Genomic DNA, 18,473 nt, shown 5'->3' on the forward strand with positions numbered 1-18,473 from the left:
ATTTCGTACTTGATACAACGTATATGTTGGATGAATTTTGAAAGTTGATACACTTTTGACTCAGGTTAAATAACAAGATGAATAATATATCAAATCAAAGATCTCTGAATAAACTTTGATTTGATATATTATGATTTCGTGATTAAACTTGAATCAAAAGTTATAACATTTTAAAATTAAATTTGTAGTAGTGGCAACTATAGTTTTATAATTACTACAACTGAGTTATTAGTTGTTACATAATTATAGTAGCTATGATTTCGTAGTTGTTATAACGTGTATATTGATAAATTTTGAAAAGTCATAAATTTGAACTCGAGTTGAACCACAAGACGCACAACATATCAAATTAAAAATCTCTGAACGAATTTTGATTTGATATATTATACGTCACGGAGCTTAATACGAAACAGCTACTATTTAATAACTCCTGCAACTAAAATATTATATAATTGTATAAAGTATGATTTTATAACCACTATAATATGATTCAATTTAAACAAGAGTGCATTTCTTAAAAACGTGCAGTCTCTCAAAGAGAATTTATGTTATTTTTTACAGAGAAATGGAGTGTCATTTTCATAAAAAATTAAAATAGACCGTCCCTTTATAAAAAAATATTCTTATAATATAAACCCATTACATTAACAACTCCTAATGCCAGCTTCACGGATATGGAGAGAAATGAAAAAAGAGTAATCATATAAAGATACAATGACGTGATAATCTCAGTGCCAATGGTTGTTCAAAGAAAGCAGGCTCAAACAACATTTTCCCTAACATAAAGATGAAATCTGAATGGGCATATTCTATCAAGTCAGTTATAGATCTTCACAAGTCAAAATAAAAAAATCAAACTGGTTAATCCATGGAAGCGGCCAAACTTCAGAAACATGAGAAGAGTTTCCGCTAGCTTTTCGTCAATGTGCTGGATCATCATCACAAAATGGAGCAACCTCGCTGTTGTTTTTTCTTCTTAGATTTCTTGGGGGGTTGAAGTACTACCTTGATAGCTTGATCGAATACCGCCTTGATGTTCTAGATCACAGAATTTACACAATGCAGAAGGGTCCAATCAAAAATGGAAATATATAATCAATAACAAAAGAAGAGAAGTAAACTTGGGCGAAACAAGTACTTGCTGAGTCTTGGAGCTGCACTCGACGTATGCAGCGGCACTGATTTGCTTTTGCAGTTCTTCACCCTAAAGCATTAGGAGAGTCATTCCAAGTATGGAAAAGCAAGAGATACAAGAACATTTAATTAAGCAAGGACATAGGCCACAAGGGACTTTTACCTGGCTAGTACTTATGGGTGAAGCACCTGGATGATCTATAAAGAATTGTTTATCGTCACGAAGATCTGCAAACAAGCCCATATCAGCTTCTATATATAAAAAGACTAGATACAGGAATCTTTACTAGAGGAACTGATGATGCTGAAAATGTTAACCAAGCAAGTACAAGGCTAAAAATCTCAAATTTCATTTGAGATAGTCCAACAGTCCTGCTTGGACTGTTGTAGATATCTCACGGTCGTAAATTGGAACAAAACTTAGGTATAGCCTGTGCTCTCTGAATGTGATTTAGATGCACCTGTTGTTCAATTTTAGGTACTCCAGTCCTTTAACAGTAGGTGCATGTGTTTTTTATACTAGATTCCTTAAATTAGGTGCAGCCGTGCTTCTTCAATACAGGGAATCTAATATTAAAGAACGAGCATGATGCACCACGTATAATAAACCAGGAAGGGATTACGGAGTAGAGAGTGCTAGGGAAGACGGGAACACACAGGTGACTGTCTGCAATAAGCATAAAAGTGGGTACTGGGAGACAATACGAAGATCAAAACAGCTACACTAGGAAAGTTAACATTGTTGGGCCAGAACATCAAGAACGCAAATAACACATAAAGGTGGGAGATATAACTCTAGAGAAAGAGAAGCCCTAAAAGAGAATAAAATCCCAGCTGAACATATAACATCTCATGTTTGAGTTAAAAATAACAAAAAAAAAAAAAAAAAATCAACCTAGTTGATGACCAAAAATATGAACAGAAACCAGTAATCAAATTCGGCGCTTCTATGCTTAGGAAACAGCTATTTCCCTTTCAAACTGAGTCAGCATTAAAAATTAGGTGTTTCTAATATTATTGTTTTATGCGAATTATTGATCCTTGCACAAGTGGCACACCAAATGTTTCCAACTTAAAGCAATTTCAAAGGGAAAGTCAAATGATAGAAGTACAACATTTTATTTAAGATACTAGCTGTCTAGATATGTCGTTTAATGAGATCTTTGCAATGTTCAAAATGAAACAGAAACTCTCAGATGATTTTACCAAATGAAATGACGAGTTTATACCTGGAAACACTGGAAACACCATGATCAACATTCATTAAACAATCAATAGTGACGAGTTTATACCTGACTATTGATTGAGATAATGAGTGGTACTCAAACACATATCCTTTGAAAAATATAAAAAATATAAATTACACCTGATGAATCATTTCATCAGGGAGAAACCTATGTTTGATTGATACAGTTCTAATGTTTAAGGACAGTATAGGTAAGTTTGCATGGTGTACACCTACTAAAGTCTATCTAACAAGACATCTTCAACTTCCATTTGATTCATCATCCTCTACACACATGATAGAGGGAAAAGTACTCAAGATCCTTAGCTAGATTAATCAACTCAAGACAGTGATCTGTAAAGCAACTAGTGAACTAACCTTGAATCATAGATGAATTCACACAACTGGAAGGAGGATTTCAAGTTTCAAGTCATTAAACAATGAAGAATACCAGCAAACAATGCAGAATTATATAGAAAAACTGACCAAAGTTTAAATATAAACAAAATATCTTGAAACTAATCATTACCAAGCTTTGAACCCACGAGAATTATAGGCACTCCAGGTGCATAGTGGCTCAGCTCGGGAATCCACTGAAAAAATCAAATTAAACAAAGGGAGTAGAAAATCAGAATTAGCTAACCTTTAAAAAAAGTAAGGAAAAAAATCTATGCTAAAAAGAAGAAATCAATTCATGACCTTCTTTGCAACATTTTCATAACTAGCTTTACTAATTAGAGAAAAGGCAAGCAAAAAAACGTCAGCTCCTCGGTAGCTCAAAGGTCTCAACCTATTGTAGTCTTCCTGTCCTGTTCAATTAAAGTGTCTTGTTATACCACAATAGCCACTTTGACATGAGAAAAAAGGATGAACATACAAAAGAAATCAAAAAGTAATAGTGTACCTGCAGTGTCCCATAAACCTAAGTTAACTGTGTTTCCGTCCACCACTACGTTAGCACTGAAATTGTCAAAAACTGTCGGAACGTAATCCTGTCCATTGAATGAAATGAATAAGTTCATTAAAAGTAGTTCAAAGATCTTATACTGCCACAGAGCCCTTTACGCAATTCAAACCATTTTATTTAAACTTCTGCTATATTTACATCTTCCGTTCTAAATAATTCAAACCATCAACTATAGAAATTATTAGTCGTTTTTGAACATCTGGATACCATCTAAACCAATTTCTCTCATTTTAACATTCATTAGAACTACACCTAATTGCTCTTGGATGACACTTGATCAAACTATTAATATTTTCATTCCAAAAAAAAATCATAATCAGTAATTAGTATTGACCAATCTTCATTTATTGTAGACTCACAGAATTATCCGTTTGTTGTTACTCAAATGTAATCACGCTAAGAAAGGAAGTGAGGCCCTTAAGGACAAAACGAATTTAAACTCCGGAATTTTTTATATCATATATCGGATTAATCTAGAAGCTATCCGTGTGTCCCCGTTCAGGTGTCTAATCTTCAGCATATCTACCCAAATAAAAAAAGGAAAATGGTGACGATTTACCCTGCTTGCCTAATAAATCCTAATTGACCAAACCATGCTCAGAAAATTTCTTCTCCTGGTCAGCAACAAAGAAATTGAAAAGGCAAATGTGTGCGATCTCAAGATAGTCAATGCAAATATAGAGCCTAGCGATTAGGAATTTTTCTCGAGAACTATCAACATAATGTTAATACGAGGAAAGCGACAAAGGAATTATTTTTCATGGAGATTCATCAATCGCACAATGGTTCCACGCGGCCATGCCCCGATCTTATGCCTTAACAAACATAATCAAAGCATCACATAACCCAAAAGATAGAGACATTTGAGACTCACCGTGGGAAACGTATTGCTTGTGTAGGAAATTAGCATGCAAGTTTTTCCGACGGCACCGTCCCCGACCGTGACGCACTTAATAAACCTCGATGCACTCATCTCCTCCGCCGAATCTCCTCCAACCACAGCACCACACACAAAACCGAAGAAATCAAAAACAAAAAAAACAAGGAAGGAAAAAACCGTTTTCTCCCTCCTCTCCAAGACCTCAGACTCGGCCGACTTCAGCTACGCATCCGCATGAGCCAAATCCAATGCCTCCGCCCATAACGACCAGAAGGAGTGATGGACGCAGATCTGCTAAGAGGGATGTCTTTACCTTAGCGTGCTTCTCGTTGAGACTGATGGAAGAGGAATCGAGGTAGACCTTCTGCTCTAGGTTTCGCCAGAAGAGAGATAAAAGAGAGGAGGGCCGCGAAACGTGCGCTTGAATCGGTCGCCTCTCGATGACCAACATATATATCGATATACACAAACAAAAATTCTCATAGCAGATATTTAATTTATTTTATTTTAATAAAATTAATTAGATGGAAATTATTTTTAAAAAAAACAACACAAAGAATAATACGTATTCTTTTTTTTTTAATTTAGCATCTCGATGACTCATTTTTTTTAAGGAAAAAAATATATATATAATGGAAAAGTTATGGTTTGGCACATTTCGAGCGACAGCTGTCATAAGTAATTTATTTCATATTTTTTCTTCCATAAATTATTATTGTTATTAATAATACTCCATTATCATAATTTATTTTTCAATTTTTTACCTAAAGAGTAGTCAGATTTTCTTATTTACCCAAAAAAAATTACCCTAATTTTAAAACTACTAAACAAAGAATACTAAAAATAATGTCATTCTCTTCTTACCCCTTTCACCAACCGCCTAAATCCCTGCCATCTAGACATCGTTTTCTAATGCATCCGAACTTAAATATAAAATTAATAAAATGGTTCAGATTCATGCGAGATTCATTCCCCTCTTTCTTAAATCGTAGAAATCCATGGTCATCGTCCCTCGTCGAAACCTTGCCTTCGTGTGTCTCGGCGTCTAGGGTTTCCGACGGAATCCACACAGTGTGTCCCTCTAAGGCAACGTCAAGACTTTCCGACGAAATTCACACATCTAAGGCGACAAACGTTAAGGGTCTCCGAAGAAATCCACACAAAGGTTTGTCCATTCAAGTGTTTAGGGTTTTGTTCGCCTAAATACTCTCCTTTCAGAATGAAGCAAGAAGGTGCGACAACAAAGGCAAGTATCATGAACTTGTTCAACCCATAGGATATATCCAGAAAGCGTCTGATATAGAATCATCACGTTGGGTTTGATATGGGATAATATCAGGGCTAACGTGGGTCTAATATTTCACCATATCAGGTCAAACATGGGTATGATATTTTACCACATCAGGTCCAACATGGGACTGATATTTTACCATATCAGGCTCAACGTAGGCTTGATATTTTACCATATCAGGCCTACGTTGACCCTGATATTATCTCATATCTGTTGGTCCCTTTGGAGGCCGACAAGAGGGGAGAGGTGAATTGCCCTGGAAAAATAAATTACACCTTTCTCGGTTTTTCAACTTAATAATAAAACTTGTAACTTTAAATAAAAGAGACTAATTAAAAACAAACTCAGACACGGAGGTTTTACTTGGTTTGCAATCAGAGGATTGCTAATCCAAGGAAAGGATGACGCACTATCTGATGATCTCCTCTGGGCGGAGTAGCCTCTTACAGCGTTGACAGCACAGAAGGAAAGAACAGAATTGAAAGCGTTGGATTACAAGTTGATTGAAAAGACTGTGCAGATCAGTGCTATATTTATAGCACTGTTTGGGGCGCCCTGAAGGGTCTGGGTGCCTTAGGGGGAATAAAATTTTATCCCCCAACGTTCAGATCGAGTCAAACTTGATCTGGTCAAAATCTTCGGTCCGGGTGCCCCGGTACGTTCCGGGTGCCCCGGAGGGGTCCGGGCGCCCCAGTCAGCTCCGGGCGCCCCAGACCCAAAAGTCAACTCTAGTTGACTTTTTCCGTCCGGTAGCTCTGCTTCGGTTCAGCTCGTCTCGGTCTGAGTCTTCAACTTCGGCTCCGTTAGCTTGGGTGATCTCGGCCATCCGGAACAGGGCTCACCTGAACCCAAGTTCCGGCCTTCTCCTCGAGCAGCCTTCCTTCCCGGTTTCTCGTCCCTCGAACGTCGTGTACGTTCTTCTCATCCACCGGTGTACTCTTCCGCAGTCACCTCGTCCCTCGGACGCACCGAGCCCATCGGCTCTCTCCCCGTCCGGTCCTTCTTGTTAGCCACGTCTTCCGCTCGACTTCCTGTGTTCCTATGCATATTTAGACACAAGGGTTAGACAAAACAAGATCTAACTTAACTTGTTTGATCACATCAAAATACCTTGGGGTTCCAACAATCTCCCCCTTTTTGATGTGAGCAACCTAAGTTAAGCTAGGGTAAACAAATGCAATAAAAACAATTGATTTTGCAAATAAGTCTGTTTAAGTCCAAAACAGATTTTCAATTTATTTTATACCACCCCTTGACTTAACATATTTCTCCCCCTTTGATCACATAAAAAATTGAGGTTTTTTGAAAATTTCTAAGAAATAATTTTCAAAGTCTTTGAAAACATAATTTTTAAGTTTAAAAAAAAATCAATATAAGTTAAAAAATTTCAAAAAAAAATTCTAAGCAAAAACTTAAAAATAATTTTTATGCAATGGAATAAGTAACTTTCAAAGTTTCTAAGTTAAAAGTAGAGAAAAAAATTTCTAATTTCCAAAAATAATAATTTTCCAAATATATTTTTTTAATTTGCAACAGAAACATTTTCTAAGTTATGTAAAATTTTCAAAACAAATGTTTACAAACTTTTAAGCATTATTTAATTCTAATTTTAATACTTTTTCCAGAAAGTTAATTAAACATTTGATTTCAATATTTTGGCTTCCAGGTAGTGGCAAGGCACTAGGCCTTCTTGGTTATTGAAACAACAACCACTTCCTTAAACAAAGCCTCATAAAGAAATTATCTGTTTAACTTTCTCGCTGAAAATGCTAAGTTTAATTTTTAAATTCAAGTTAAACATATTTTCGGAACCCAATAGAGGTTCCTACCTACAGGGTTAATCAAGTATTTCCTACATACATAGGCTTTTGATATTTTTCTAATTTGACTTTGGTGAAACCTATAGTACTAGTTTAATGCTCTATAATTTTTAAAACCAGAAATATTTGAACCGTTAAACTTTCTCAAGCTTTCTATTTCTTCTTTTAATTTTTCATTTTCAAGTTTCAATTTATCAAAATCCTCTATTAGACATGATTTTGCCAAAATTCTTTTTGTTTCTAAAATTTTATTTTTTAATTTGGTATTTTTATTTTCTAATTTATACATGGATTTTGTCATAGCCTTAATACCAAAGTAAAGTTGATCAGGAGGTAAGAGGCATACCTCACTTACCATATCAGACTTGAAGCCTGATTCTCCCCCTGCTTCTCTGCATTCATCTGACGTCCCTCCCCCTTCATCGATGTTGGGTTCTGATGTACTTTGCCCTTCATAGCTTGCCATCAGTGCTATCTCGACATATTCTTGAACCTCGGACTCAGATGATGAACTATCATCCCAAGTTGCTTTTAGATTCTTGTGCTTCTTGGGTATCTTGACTTTGTCTTTCTTTAGTTCTGGGCAGTCTTCTTTTAAGTGTCCTTCCCTTTGACACTGGTAGCAACGCATCCTTCTTCTATTTCTTGGATTCTTTTTGTTCTGCATTTATTTAAATTTATTAGATCTAAAAAACTTTTTAAAATTTCTTACCATATATGCTTCCTTTAAATTTATTAGATCTAAAAAACTTTTTAAAATTTCTTACCATATATGCTTCCTGATCCTCTTCTGAATCTGACTCGGGTTCATCTTTCTTGGTTGCGTTTAGTGAGATCATCTGGCTTGATTCCTTTATTGTCCCTGCACACCTGGTTTCATGTAATTCAAGAGTAGAGAACAATTCTTCTAAAGTACTTACCTCCAAGTCTTTTGAAATATAGTAGGCGTCGACGATTGATATCCATTCTGGAGTTCTAGGAAACGCATTGAGTGCGTAGCGTATGGTGTCCTGGTTTGTTACCGTTTCACCAAGATTCTCGAGACCAGTAATCAATTCCTTTACCTTTGCGTGTAGATCAGCTACCTTCTCACCTTTTTCCAGACGAATGTTCGCCAGTCTGTTCCGAAGGATATCTCTTCTTGCTAGCTTGGCTTCGGATGTTCCTTCATGGAGTTCCAGGAACTTCTCCCAGAGTTCTTTGGCCGACGAGTAGCTTCCGATGCGGTTGACTTCTTGAGGAGGCAACACGCTAAGCAGGTGATATTCCACACGGTTGTTCGTTACGGAATCACTCTGCTCCTTCTTTGTCCACTGGCTCTCTTCTTTTTCTTCTCCATTTTGATTCATCGGAGCTACAAAGCCATACTTTATTATTAACCGAATTTCGAAATCAGTTTTCAGGAATACCTCCATACAACGCTTCCAGTGTGCGAAGTCCCCCTCGAATTTTGATGGAACAATGCTTGGTCTGGCTATCTCGTTGCTTCGATCAGCGGTTAGTCCTCCTGAAGAACCTGGCTCTAATACCACTTGTTGGTCCCTTTGGAGGCCGGCAAGAGGGGAGGGGTGAATTGCCCTGAAAAAATAAATTACACCTTTCTTGGTTTTTCAACTTAATAATAAAACTTGCAACTTTAAATAAAAGAGACTAATTAAAAATAAACTCAGACACAGAGAGTTTACTTGGTTTGCAATCAGAGGATTGCTAATCCAAGGAAAGGATGTCGCACTATCTGATGATCTCCTCTGGGCGGAGTAGCCTCTTACAGCGTTGACAGCACAGAAGGACAGAACAGAATTGAAAGCGCTGGATTACAAGTTGATTGAAAAGACTGTGCAAATCAGTGTTATATTTATAGCACTATTCGGGGCACCCTAAAGGGTCCGGGTGCCCTAAGGGGGATAAAATTTTATCCCCCAATGTTCAGATTGAGTCAAAACTCAATCTAGTCAAAATCATCAGTCCGGGCGCCCCGAACCCAAAAGTCAACTCTGGTTGACTTTTTCTGTCCGGTAGCTCTGCTTCAGTTCAGCTCGTCTTGGTCCGGGTCTTCAACTCCAGCTTCGCTAGTTTGGGTGATCTCGGCTATCCGGAATAGGGCTCACCCAAACCCAAGTTCCGGCCTTCTCCTCGAGCAGCCTTCCTTCCCAGTTTCTCATCCCTCGAACGTCGCGTACGTTCTTCTCGTCCACCGGTGTACTCTTCCGCGGTCACCTCGTCCCTCGGACACACAGAGCCCGTCGACTCTCTTCCCGTGTCGTCCTTCTCGTTAGCCGCGTCTTCTACTCGACTTCCTGTGTTCCTAAGCTCCTGCACACTTAGACAAAGGGTTAGACAAAACATGACCTAACTTAACTTGTTTGATCATATCAAAACACCTTGGGGTTCCAACAATATCAGGCCCAACGTGGGCCTGATATTTTACCATATCAGGCCCTTCAGAACGATGTGAAGCTCGATTTGGAAAACATTCCACCAGCTTTAATTTTGTTGTTAAAAAATTAAATTTGTAAAAATTATAGGTTGTAGTTAATTTTAGCCAGAAACTACATTGGAACAGTGTGTTAGGTCACTTTAATAGTTTTTTTCGACCATCCACAATCAAAGGAAGACATCATGGAGCTGTTATTTACATGATCGACACATAGCCATGATCAAACAGTCTCCCTTTTATCTTTTCTTGGACATACAAGAAATCTATCATATACGTAGTATACTGATCAATATATTTGAAAATTGGGATTTAACATCTCAAACCTTTAGACTCTATAACTTGCAGTTTTTAATTTTAAGCACCAAATAGATTTAGAAATTTAATGTCTTATCTTTTGCATTTTGGTATGCAAAAAAATATCTTACAATATAACTATTAATTTATGATTTTCAGGTGTACTTGTTGCATTTACATGAAGAGATGTATCTTTATTGCTTGGTATTGCAGACCGAGGTGCTTCGGTTCCTTTGAATTCAAATCAAGCATTGGGTGACCTCTTTGTTACTCACTTCTCAAATAACAAACCCGTAACTTGATCAAGAATTGAGGAGTTGATGAAATTTTATTCCAATAGCGTTGAAGCACATGCTGATATTTTATTATTTTACAAATTCTACATTTTGTATATATTTGTTTGTGTCTTATTTGAAGGCGCTGGAATTCCGTTCTGTGTAAATCCCCTGTACAAAAATTTGTATAAGCATAGAACTTTTCCTAGCAACCCACATGTTCGATCAGACATATGTTTCATCAATCAAGCAAGTTCTTGATTGATCAAAGCACACCTTGATCAAACCACAAAATCGTTGGCCTCTTGTGTTGGTATTCAAAATCGATATCCAAAATCGACATGAAGAAAACAAAACCAATTACGCAGCGGAATTAAAAAACTAGTTGTACATTTCTTCGTAGTTAAAGACCTCTTGATCTTCTGCCGTATTCCTCTCCTCTTCTTGGATGTCGTGTGGGCGACGATATACCAGGACAACACCACCCTTCTTCTCTTCTCTTCCAAACTGCTGGCCACAAAAGAGTCGCTAGGATGAGTCACCTTCTAATCTTCTTCCTTCTCTTCTTTTTCCTCTTCTTTCTCTTCTTCCTCTTCTTCCTTTTCTTGCTCTTCTTCCCTTTCTTCAAGCCGTCGCCCACAAGTGGATGGGAAGGGGCGTCGGCCACCAAGGGAGAAGGGGGGACGCCGACCACCAAGGAGGAGGGGATAAGGGCACCGACCCTAAGCAAGGAGGAGGAGAGGGAAAGGGGGGAGGAGAATAGGTTTGTGCCGCTGGCCCTAGGAGGAGGAGATGGGGTGGCAACCACAAGAAGAGAAGGGATTGTGGAGAATAAGAAAGGTATGTCTTAGGGACCACATCCTACTCCTTTTTATAGACTTGTCGTCGGTTATAAGGAAAGAAAAATTAACAAAATTTTGTTTTAGAATAAATCTAAACAAACTTTGTTAAACCAAACCAAGTTAAGTTAAACTAAACCAAGTTAAGTTAAACCAAACCAAGCTAAGTTAGACCAAACCAAGTTAAGTTAAACCAAACCAAGTTAAGTTAAACCAAACCCGGTTATGGATGGGTGGATGCGAGGCTTTATAGAGGCTACAACAGGGACCGAGAGGAGGAATTGATTTTGGCCTCCTGATGGACTTGAGCTTCCTGTGTTCAACCCGAACATTCAACTCAAGTTTATCAATAATAACTCATACCACTAAAGGGTCATTATTGAACTACCACACCAATCCCATATTACAATATGGGCTCTTACTTATCATGAGTGTGTTAATCTCCCTGTGTTTAAGATATCGTATGTCCATTAATTAAATGAGTTACTGACAACTCACTTAATTAATATCTGACTCCAAGAGTAGTATCACTCAACTTTATTATCATGTCAAACTAAGTCCACCTGCAGGGTTTACATGATAATCCTTATGAGCTCCACAAGGGGGCATCATCAATCTAAAAAAATATGACACAGTTTCTTTTTATAATCAACAATATATCATATAAATGGTACTATCTCCCAACTTATCGGGCCTATTGATTTAACAAATAAATCCCACCCATTGATAAGTTAAAGAAATAAATACTAAGTATATGTGTTTGTTATTATACCGGGATTAAGAGTACGCACATCCATAATAATAGAGGTTCTGTTCTTTTATGCGGTCAGTATAAATCGAACAACCTCAAATGGTCCTGCTCAATACACACATAGTGTACTGTAGGACCGTTGGGCCAGCTAGAAGGGTTGGTAAATAGCCTGTCAATTAAAAACAAACAACCCTTCCTCGAACGATTAAGCTAACACTTGTAAAATGAATTAAGAAGATAAATAAAAGCATAAAAGAAAAGACGAGGCACCAGATGTTTACTTGGTTACAACCGATGTGGTTGTTAATCCAAAGAAGATTAAGCTCAAAAACTCCTTCAGGCGGAGAAGCCTCTTACAGCGTTTAGGCACAGAAAACAGAAGCTTAACTACAACTAAAGCATACAAGTGTTTGGAAATAGAATGATCGTGATTGTTGAAAAGCTTCTAGACCAAGGCTATATTTATAGCCTTGGTCGGGGCGCCTGGAAGGGTTCCGGGCGCCCTGGGGGGATAAAATTTATCCCCCAATGGTTGGATCGAGTCAAAGCTTGATCCTGTGAAAAAGTCACTTCCGGGCGCCCCGGACAGTTCCGGGCGCCCCGGACAGCTCCAGGCGCCCCGGACAGTTCTGGGCGCCCCGGAGCCAAAAGTCAACCCAGTTGACTTTTGGTCCGTGCTCTCTTCTCCGGTTCAGCTCGCCTTTGGTCCGGGTCTTTCTGCTCCGGCTCTGCTTGCTTGGGTGATCTCTGACATCCGGAATAGGGCTCACCCGAACCCATCTTCCGGTCTTCTCGAGCGTGCTTTCCTTCGGCTTCTCGTCCCTCGGAATTGCCGCGTGTCCCTTCTCGTCCACCGGCGTACTCATCCGCAGACTTCGTCCCTCGGTCGCACCCCGTGCCGACCTTCGCGCTAGCTGCGTCTCTTGCTCCCCGAGCAATCTTCCGCTCTGGCTTTCGTACCTCGGAACCACTGCGCGCACTTCCTTCTCGTCCGTCGGTGTACTCTTCCGCAGCACCTCGTCCCTCGGACGCACCACGTGCCGTCCTTCTCGCTAGCTGCGTCTTCCGCTCGAGTACCTGTGCTCCTAAGCTCCTGCACACTTAGACACAAGGTTAAAACAACGCAGGACCTAACTTAACTTGTTGATCACACCAAAACAACCTTGGGGTTCCAACAATCTCCCCCTTTTTGGTGTGATCAACCCAAGTTAAGCTAGGGTCAACAATAGATATGAAATTAAACAGTTTATTGCAATAACATGCAACATGATAGAAAAAATTAAATTTCAAACATTCCAAATTTTAATTTTCAATTTTCTACCTCCCCCTAGATTTATACTTTCCTTCTCCCCCTTTGATCACAATAAAAATGGGGAACAACCAAAATCTAAGGGTTGACATTAAAAAAAATTTGAAAATATATTTCAATAATTTTCAGGGAAATATTTCTAAGTCAAGACAAATTTCTAAGTCAAGAAATAACTTTTTTTTTAAAAAAAAAAATTTCAAGTATTCGTCATCAATAATTAAAAACTTTCTAAGCCGAAAAATTTATGCAAGAAAATTTTAAGAGAATTGATAACATTAAAAGAAATTTTCTATGCATTTATTTATTTATATATTCTAATGCTTTTATCAGAAAATTTTAAATTTCCATTTTAATTTATCATAATTTCTTAACTTTGAAGCAAGAAATTTTGAGCATGTAGAAATTTGTGCAAATTGTAACATGTCATTTTGAATTTCTAATTTGCAAAGATATTTCGATAATATAAACTTGATAAAGTTTTTCGACAATACTTCTGATTTGCAAACTTCGTTCGACAAAATATTTTGTAATTTGCAAAAGTATTTTGACAACATAAATTTGCAACAATCTGTGGATAATAGATTTACTAATCCGAAAAACTCTTTCGATAATATCTCTAATTTGTAAACTTTGTTTAAAAAAATATTTCGTAATTTGCAAGATTCTTTTGTCAAATCATTTTGCGATTCGAAAAACTCTTTCAACGAGATAATTTGTACTTCGGAAAAATTTTTAGATCCGGAAAAAGTTTTTGAAAAATTACTTTGTGATTTGCAAGAATCTTTCGTCAAAACACTTTGTAATTCGAACAAATTTTTAGATCCGGAAAAAGTTTTTGATAATATTTCTAAGTTGCATAATTCTTTCGTAAAAATATTTTGTAATTTGCAACAATTATTCGACCGAAGATTTTCTAATTCGAAAAGTTCTTTCGACAATTCAAATTTTGGTTCCCAAAAATCTTCAGGTAATTTGATTAATTGAACCAGTTGTTCAGAGGGTAGAGGCCATACCTTACTTACCTCATCGACCGTTGGTTCTCCCCCTGTTGAATTAATTTCTTCCGAAGATTCTCCCCCTTCATCGATCTCGGGATGTACTTCGGCTGTTGGGGCTGTCTTGGTAATTTCTTCCATCTCGGATTCTTTTGATGACGGCTCGATGTCTATTGAGGAGACGACTTCAACCGGTTCTTCGTAGAGCATTAAGAACTTTTCCCAAAGTTCTTTCGCGCTTTTGTACTCTCCGACTCTGTCGAAATCTTTAGTTGGTATTACACTTAGAATGTGAAACTCTGCCCAAGCATTCGCCATGGACTCTTCACGTTGCTTCTCGTTCCAGAGGCGTATGCCGATTTTCTCTCCATTCGTGTCTTTCGGTGCTTCATAACCTGTTTTCATTATTAGAGAAATATCAATATCAGAGTTAAGAAATACCTTCATTTGTTGCTTCCATGAAGAAAGCTCCCCCTCGAATGTTGGTGGGTAGTCGTTAGCTTCGGCCATTGTTGCTTCAGACGGCGGTTAGTCCTTCTGAGGCGTCTCAGCTCTAATACCACTTGTAGGACCGTTGGGCCAGCTAGAAGGGTTGGTAAATAGCCTGTCAATTAAAAACAAACAACCCTTCCTCGAACGATTAAGCTAACACTTGTAAAATGAATTAAGCAGATAAATAAAAGCATAAAAGAAAAGACGAGGCACCAGATGTTTACTTGGTTACAACCGATGTGGTCGTTAATCCAAGGAAGATTAAGCTCAAAAACTCCTTCAGGCGGAGAAGCCTCTTACAGCGTTTAGGCACAGAAAACAGAAGCTTAACTACAACTAAAGCATACAAGTGTTTGGAAATAGAATGATCGTGATTGTTGAAAAGCTTCTGGACCAAGGCTATATTTATAGCCTTGGTCGGGGCGCCTGGAAGGGTTCCGGGCGCCCTGGGGGGATAAAATTTATCCCCCAATGGTTGGATCGAGTCAAAGCTCGATCTTGTGAAAAAGTCACTTCCGGGCGCCCCGGAGGCAAAAGTCAACCCAGTTGACTTTTGGTCTGTGCTCTCTTCTCCGGTTCAGCTCGCCTCTGGTCTGGGTATTTCTGCTCCGGCTCCGCTTGCTTGGGTGATCTCTGACATCCGGAATAGGGCTCACCCGAACCCATCTTCCGGTCTTCTCGAGCGTGCTTCCCTCCGGCTTCTCGTCCCTCGGAATTGCCGCGTGTCCCTTCTCGTCCACCGGCGTACTCATCCGCAGACTTCGTCCCTCTGTCGCACCCCGTGCCGACCTTCGCGCTAGCTGCGTCTCTTGCTCCCCGAGCAATCTTCCGCTCTGGCTTTCGTACCTCGGAACCACCGCGCGCACTTCCTTCTCGTCCGCCGGTGTACTCTTCCGCAGCATCTCGTCCCTCGGACGCACCACGTGCCGTCCTTCTCGCTAGCTGCATCTTCCGCTCGAGTACCTGTGCTCCTAAGCTCCTGCACACTTAGACACAAGGTTAAAACAATGCAGGACCTAACTTAACTTGTTGATTACACCAAAACAACCTTGGGGTTCCAACATGTACTAGTATAATTTTATAGTCAAGACAAACTAACACCAAATTATACTACAACCGTTCCAATGGTTTGTCCCTATCCATCTTAGTTGTGAGCTACTATTTATGATTTATAAGGAACCGATAACATGATCTTCTGTGTGGCACCACACACCATGTTATCTACAATATAAATTAAATGGACAACTACATTGACATATATAAATATAAAATACAGACATTTGACCAAAGTGATTCTCATTTCAAAATATCTCATAAATAGATGTTCATACAAAAGCTAGGCTTATAGTATACATCCCAACATTATTTTCTTCTAGTACATATAAACTTCTTTTAGGTCTTATAGATATAGTAGATGATTTTGAGAATCTTAGTAGATTCAATTAGGTTGAAGTCATCCATCAATTTATGACTCCACAATTATCTACAATTGAGAATTTATTTTCATCAACTCGGACATATGACCCTAAGACCACCACACTCCCTTACCTAAAGGGATTTGATGGTTTTTTACCTGTGAGCATATTTTTATGTTAAATTTGATAATATTTTGTGGACATTTATGATTATATAATACTTATTATGAAAAACCAAGCATGATTTTTGGAGCATGTTCCAATCAAAAAATCATACAATATTAAAGGAGCACGAATAAACAAGTGGAGGAATATTCCTTCACATATTAGTAAGGTGAGGACCTTGTTAGACTGAGTATCACCTGAAGAGGTAAATATTGAAGACTCTCACCTATTCAAAGTAAATATACAATTTATTACATTTGTTTTTATAATTGTATAGGTTATGATTAAATTAATCCCTACCCAATTTGAAAAAATATTGGTTGAGAATCTTGATTTGGCTGATGATATTCCATGTCCAATGGAGACACCACACTTAGATGACACTGAAACTGGATGGCAAGGTAATAAGGAATGTCATAAATACATCATTCAAGCAAATCAAATCAAGGAGCTAACATTAGAGAACATGTATCTAGATGAAAGTGTGAAAGAATTAATTGAAATAATAGAAAATAAAGGTATGCAAAGTCAATCAAGTGAGCATGTAGTTGATCCAGAAGACCCAGTTGCTTTTTGAACAAGGAGTAGGAGAGTATGTGACCGCAGTTAGTATGCTTATAGGGATACTCCAAGTGATAGTCCAGTGTGGCAAAAACTTTTACCCAAGAGGAAGTGGAGCAAAATACAAATATGCAAGCCTATCGAGAACATCATAGTAGTAGAAGAGACTGAAAAAATTATAAAAGAAGGTGAAGCTAAAGATGTTATGGACAAGGGCTAAGGAAAACTTAATGTGGATAATATGGAAGAAGAAATAGAGATTATCTCAATGTTGAAAGGTAATTCTGAAGAAGAGGCGAAAAAGGATGCACTTAGAATTGCACAACTCAACAAAATGAGAAAACAAGTCATTGTCGTAAGTGTGTATATACATATTAATTAGTTTTAGATGTTAGATTTAAATTATTAATTAAATGTGTTTAATGTTTATGCTCGTAGTATGTGAAGAAGCAATTTAAGAATTCGAAGAAGAAAAAACAAGACAAAGATGTGGCTTACCTGTTAAAACAATTGGAAAACCTAAAGTATAATAATGTGAATTCTGAAATACATAGTCTATTTAATTTAGTGAAAAGTCATGAAAATTATCTGGTTCCTATTGGCGCAGCGGGGGCCGGCAAGAGGGGGGTGAATTGCTTGCAAAATTAAAGATACCCTCCTCAAGACTTTCAACTCAAAATAAATAGTAATAATAATAAAGTAATAAGACAAACAGAATCAGAGAATACCATAATTTGACTTGATTACAACCAAAATGGTTGTTAATCCAAGACGATGAAAAACGCACTAACGATCTCCTTCTCTGAAGGCGGAGAAGCCTTTTACACACTAAAAGCTCAGAACTATTGCTAGAAATGAATACAGAGTTGATTACTTCAATTGATGAAAAGATCTAGACCAAGGCTTTATTTATAGCCTTGGTCGGAGCGCCTTGAAGGGTTTCAGGTACCTTCGGGGGATAAAATTTTATCCCCCAACGTTTAGATCGAGTTTTGACTCGATCTGGTCAAAATCCAACTCTAGGAGCCCCGGGCTGTTCCGGGCGCCAGGATATGAAAGTCAACTCAGGTTTGACTTTTGGTCTGGGCTTTTTGCTCCATTTTAGCTTGCCTCGGTCCGGGTCTTTTCCGCTCCGGCTCCATTTGTTTGGGTGATCTCTGCTATCCGAAATAGGGCTCACCCGAACCCATCTTCCGGTCTTTTCCTCGAGCAGGCTTCCATCCCGGCTTCTCGTCCCTCAAACGTCGCGCACATTTTCTCGTCCACCGAAGTACTCTTCCGCAGCTCTCTCGTCCTTCGGACACACTGAGCCTGTAGGCTCCCTTCTCGTGTCGTCCTTCTCGCTAGCTGCGTCTTCTGCTCGACTTCCTGCACTCCTAAGTTCCTACACACTTAGACACAGGGATCAAATAACAAGCAGGACCTAACCTAACTTGGTTGATCACATCAAAACAACCATGGGGTTCAACAATCTCCCCCTTTTTGATGTGCATCAACTCAAGTTCAAATTAGGGTATAAAAACAAATAGTAATTTGAAAGAAATTACTAACTAACAGTTTAAGCATAAAAATTGCAAAAAGAAATTTGCAATACCAAAAAAAATTTAATTTGTCAATTTTTCT

The 18,473-nt window shown here is 38.3% G+C and overlaps 1 protein-coding gene across 1 annotated transcript; it reads right to left on the bottom strand.

Annotated features, from left to right (window-relative positions):
• Window positions 1-675: 675 nt before the first annotated feature.
• On the bottom strand, window positions 676-4,640 carry LOC122021058 (rac-like GTP-binding protein 5). The gene is made up of 7 exons (XM_042579135.1): window positions 4,201-4,640; window positions 3,264-3,351; window positions 3,059-3,168; window positions 2,889-2,952; window positions 1,298-1,362; window positions 1,139-1,204; window positions 676-1,038 (listed from the first exon to the last, which is right to left on the bottom strand). Exons 1-7 carry the CDS (start codon window positions 4,297-4,299, stop codon window positions 940-942), a joined length of 591 nt encoding a protein of 196 aa, XP_042435069.1. The 5' UTR covers window positions 4,300-4,640; the 3' UTR covers window positions 676-939.
• Between the last annotated feature and the right edge of the window lie 13,833 nt (window positions 4,641-18,473).

Source organism: Zingiber officinale, chromosome 9A, assembly GCF_018446385.1.
Source record: "Zingiber officinale cultivar Zhangliang chromosome 9A, Zo_v1.1, whole genome shotgun sequence".
Classification (NCBI taxonomy): Eukaryota; Viridiplantae; Streptophyta; class Magnoliopsida; order Zingiberales; family Zingiberaceae; genus Zingiber; species Zingiber officinale.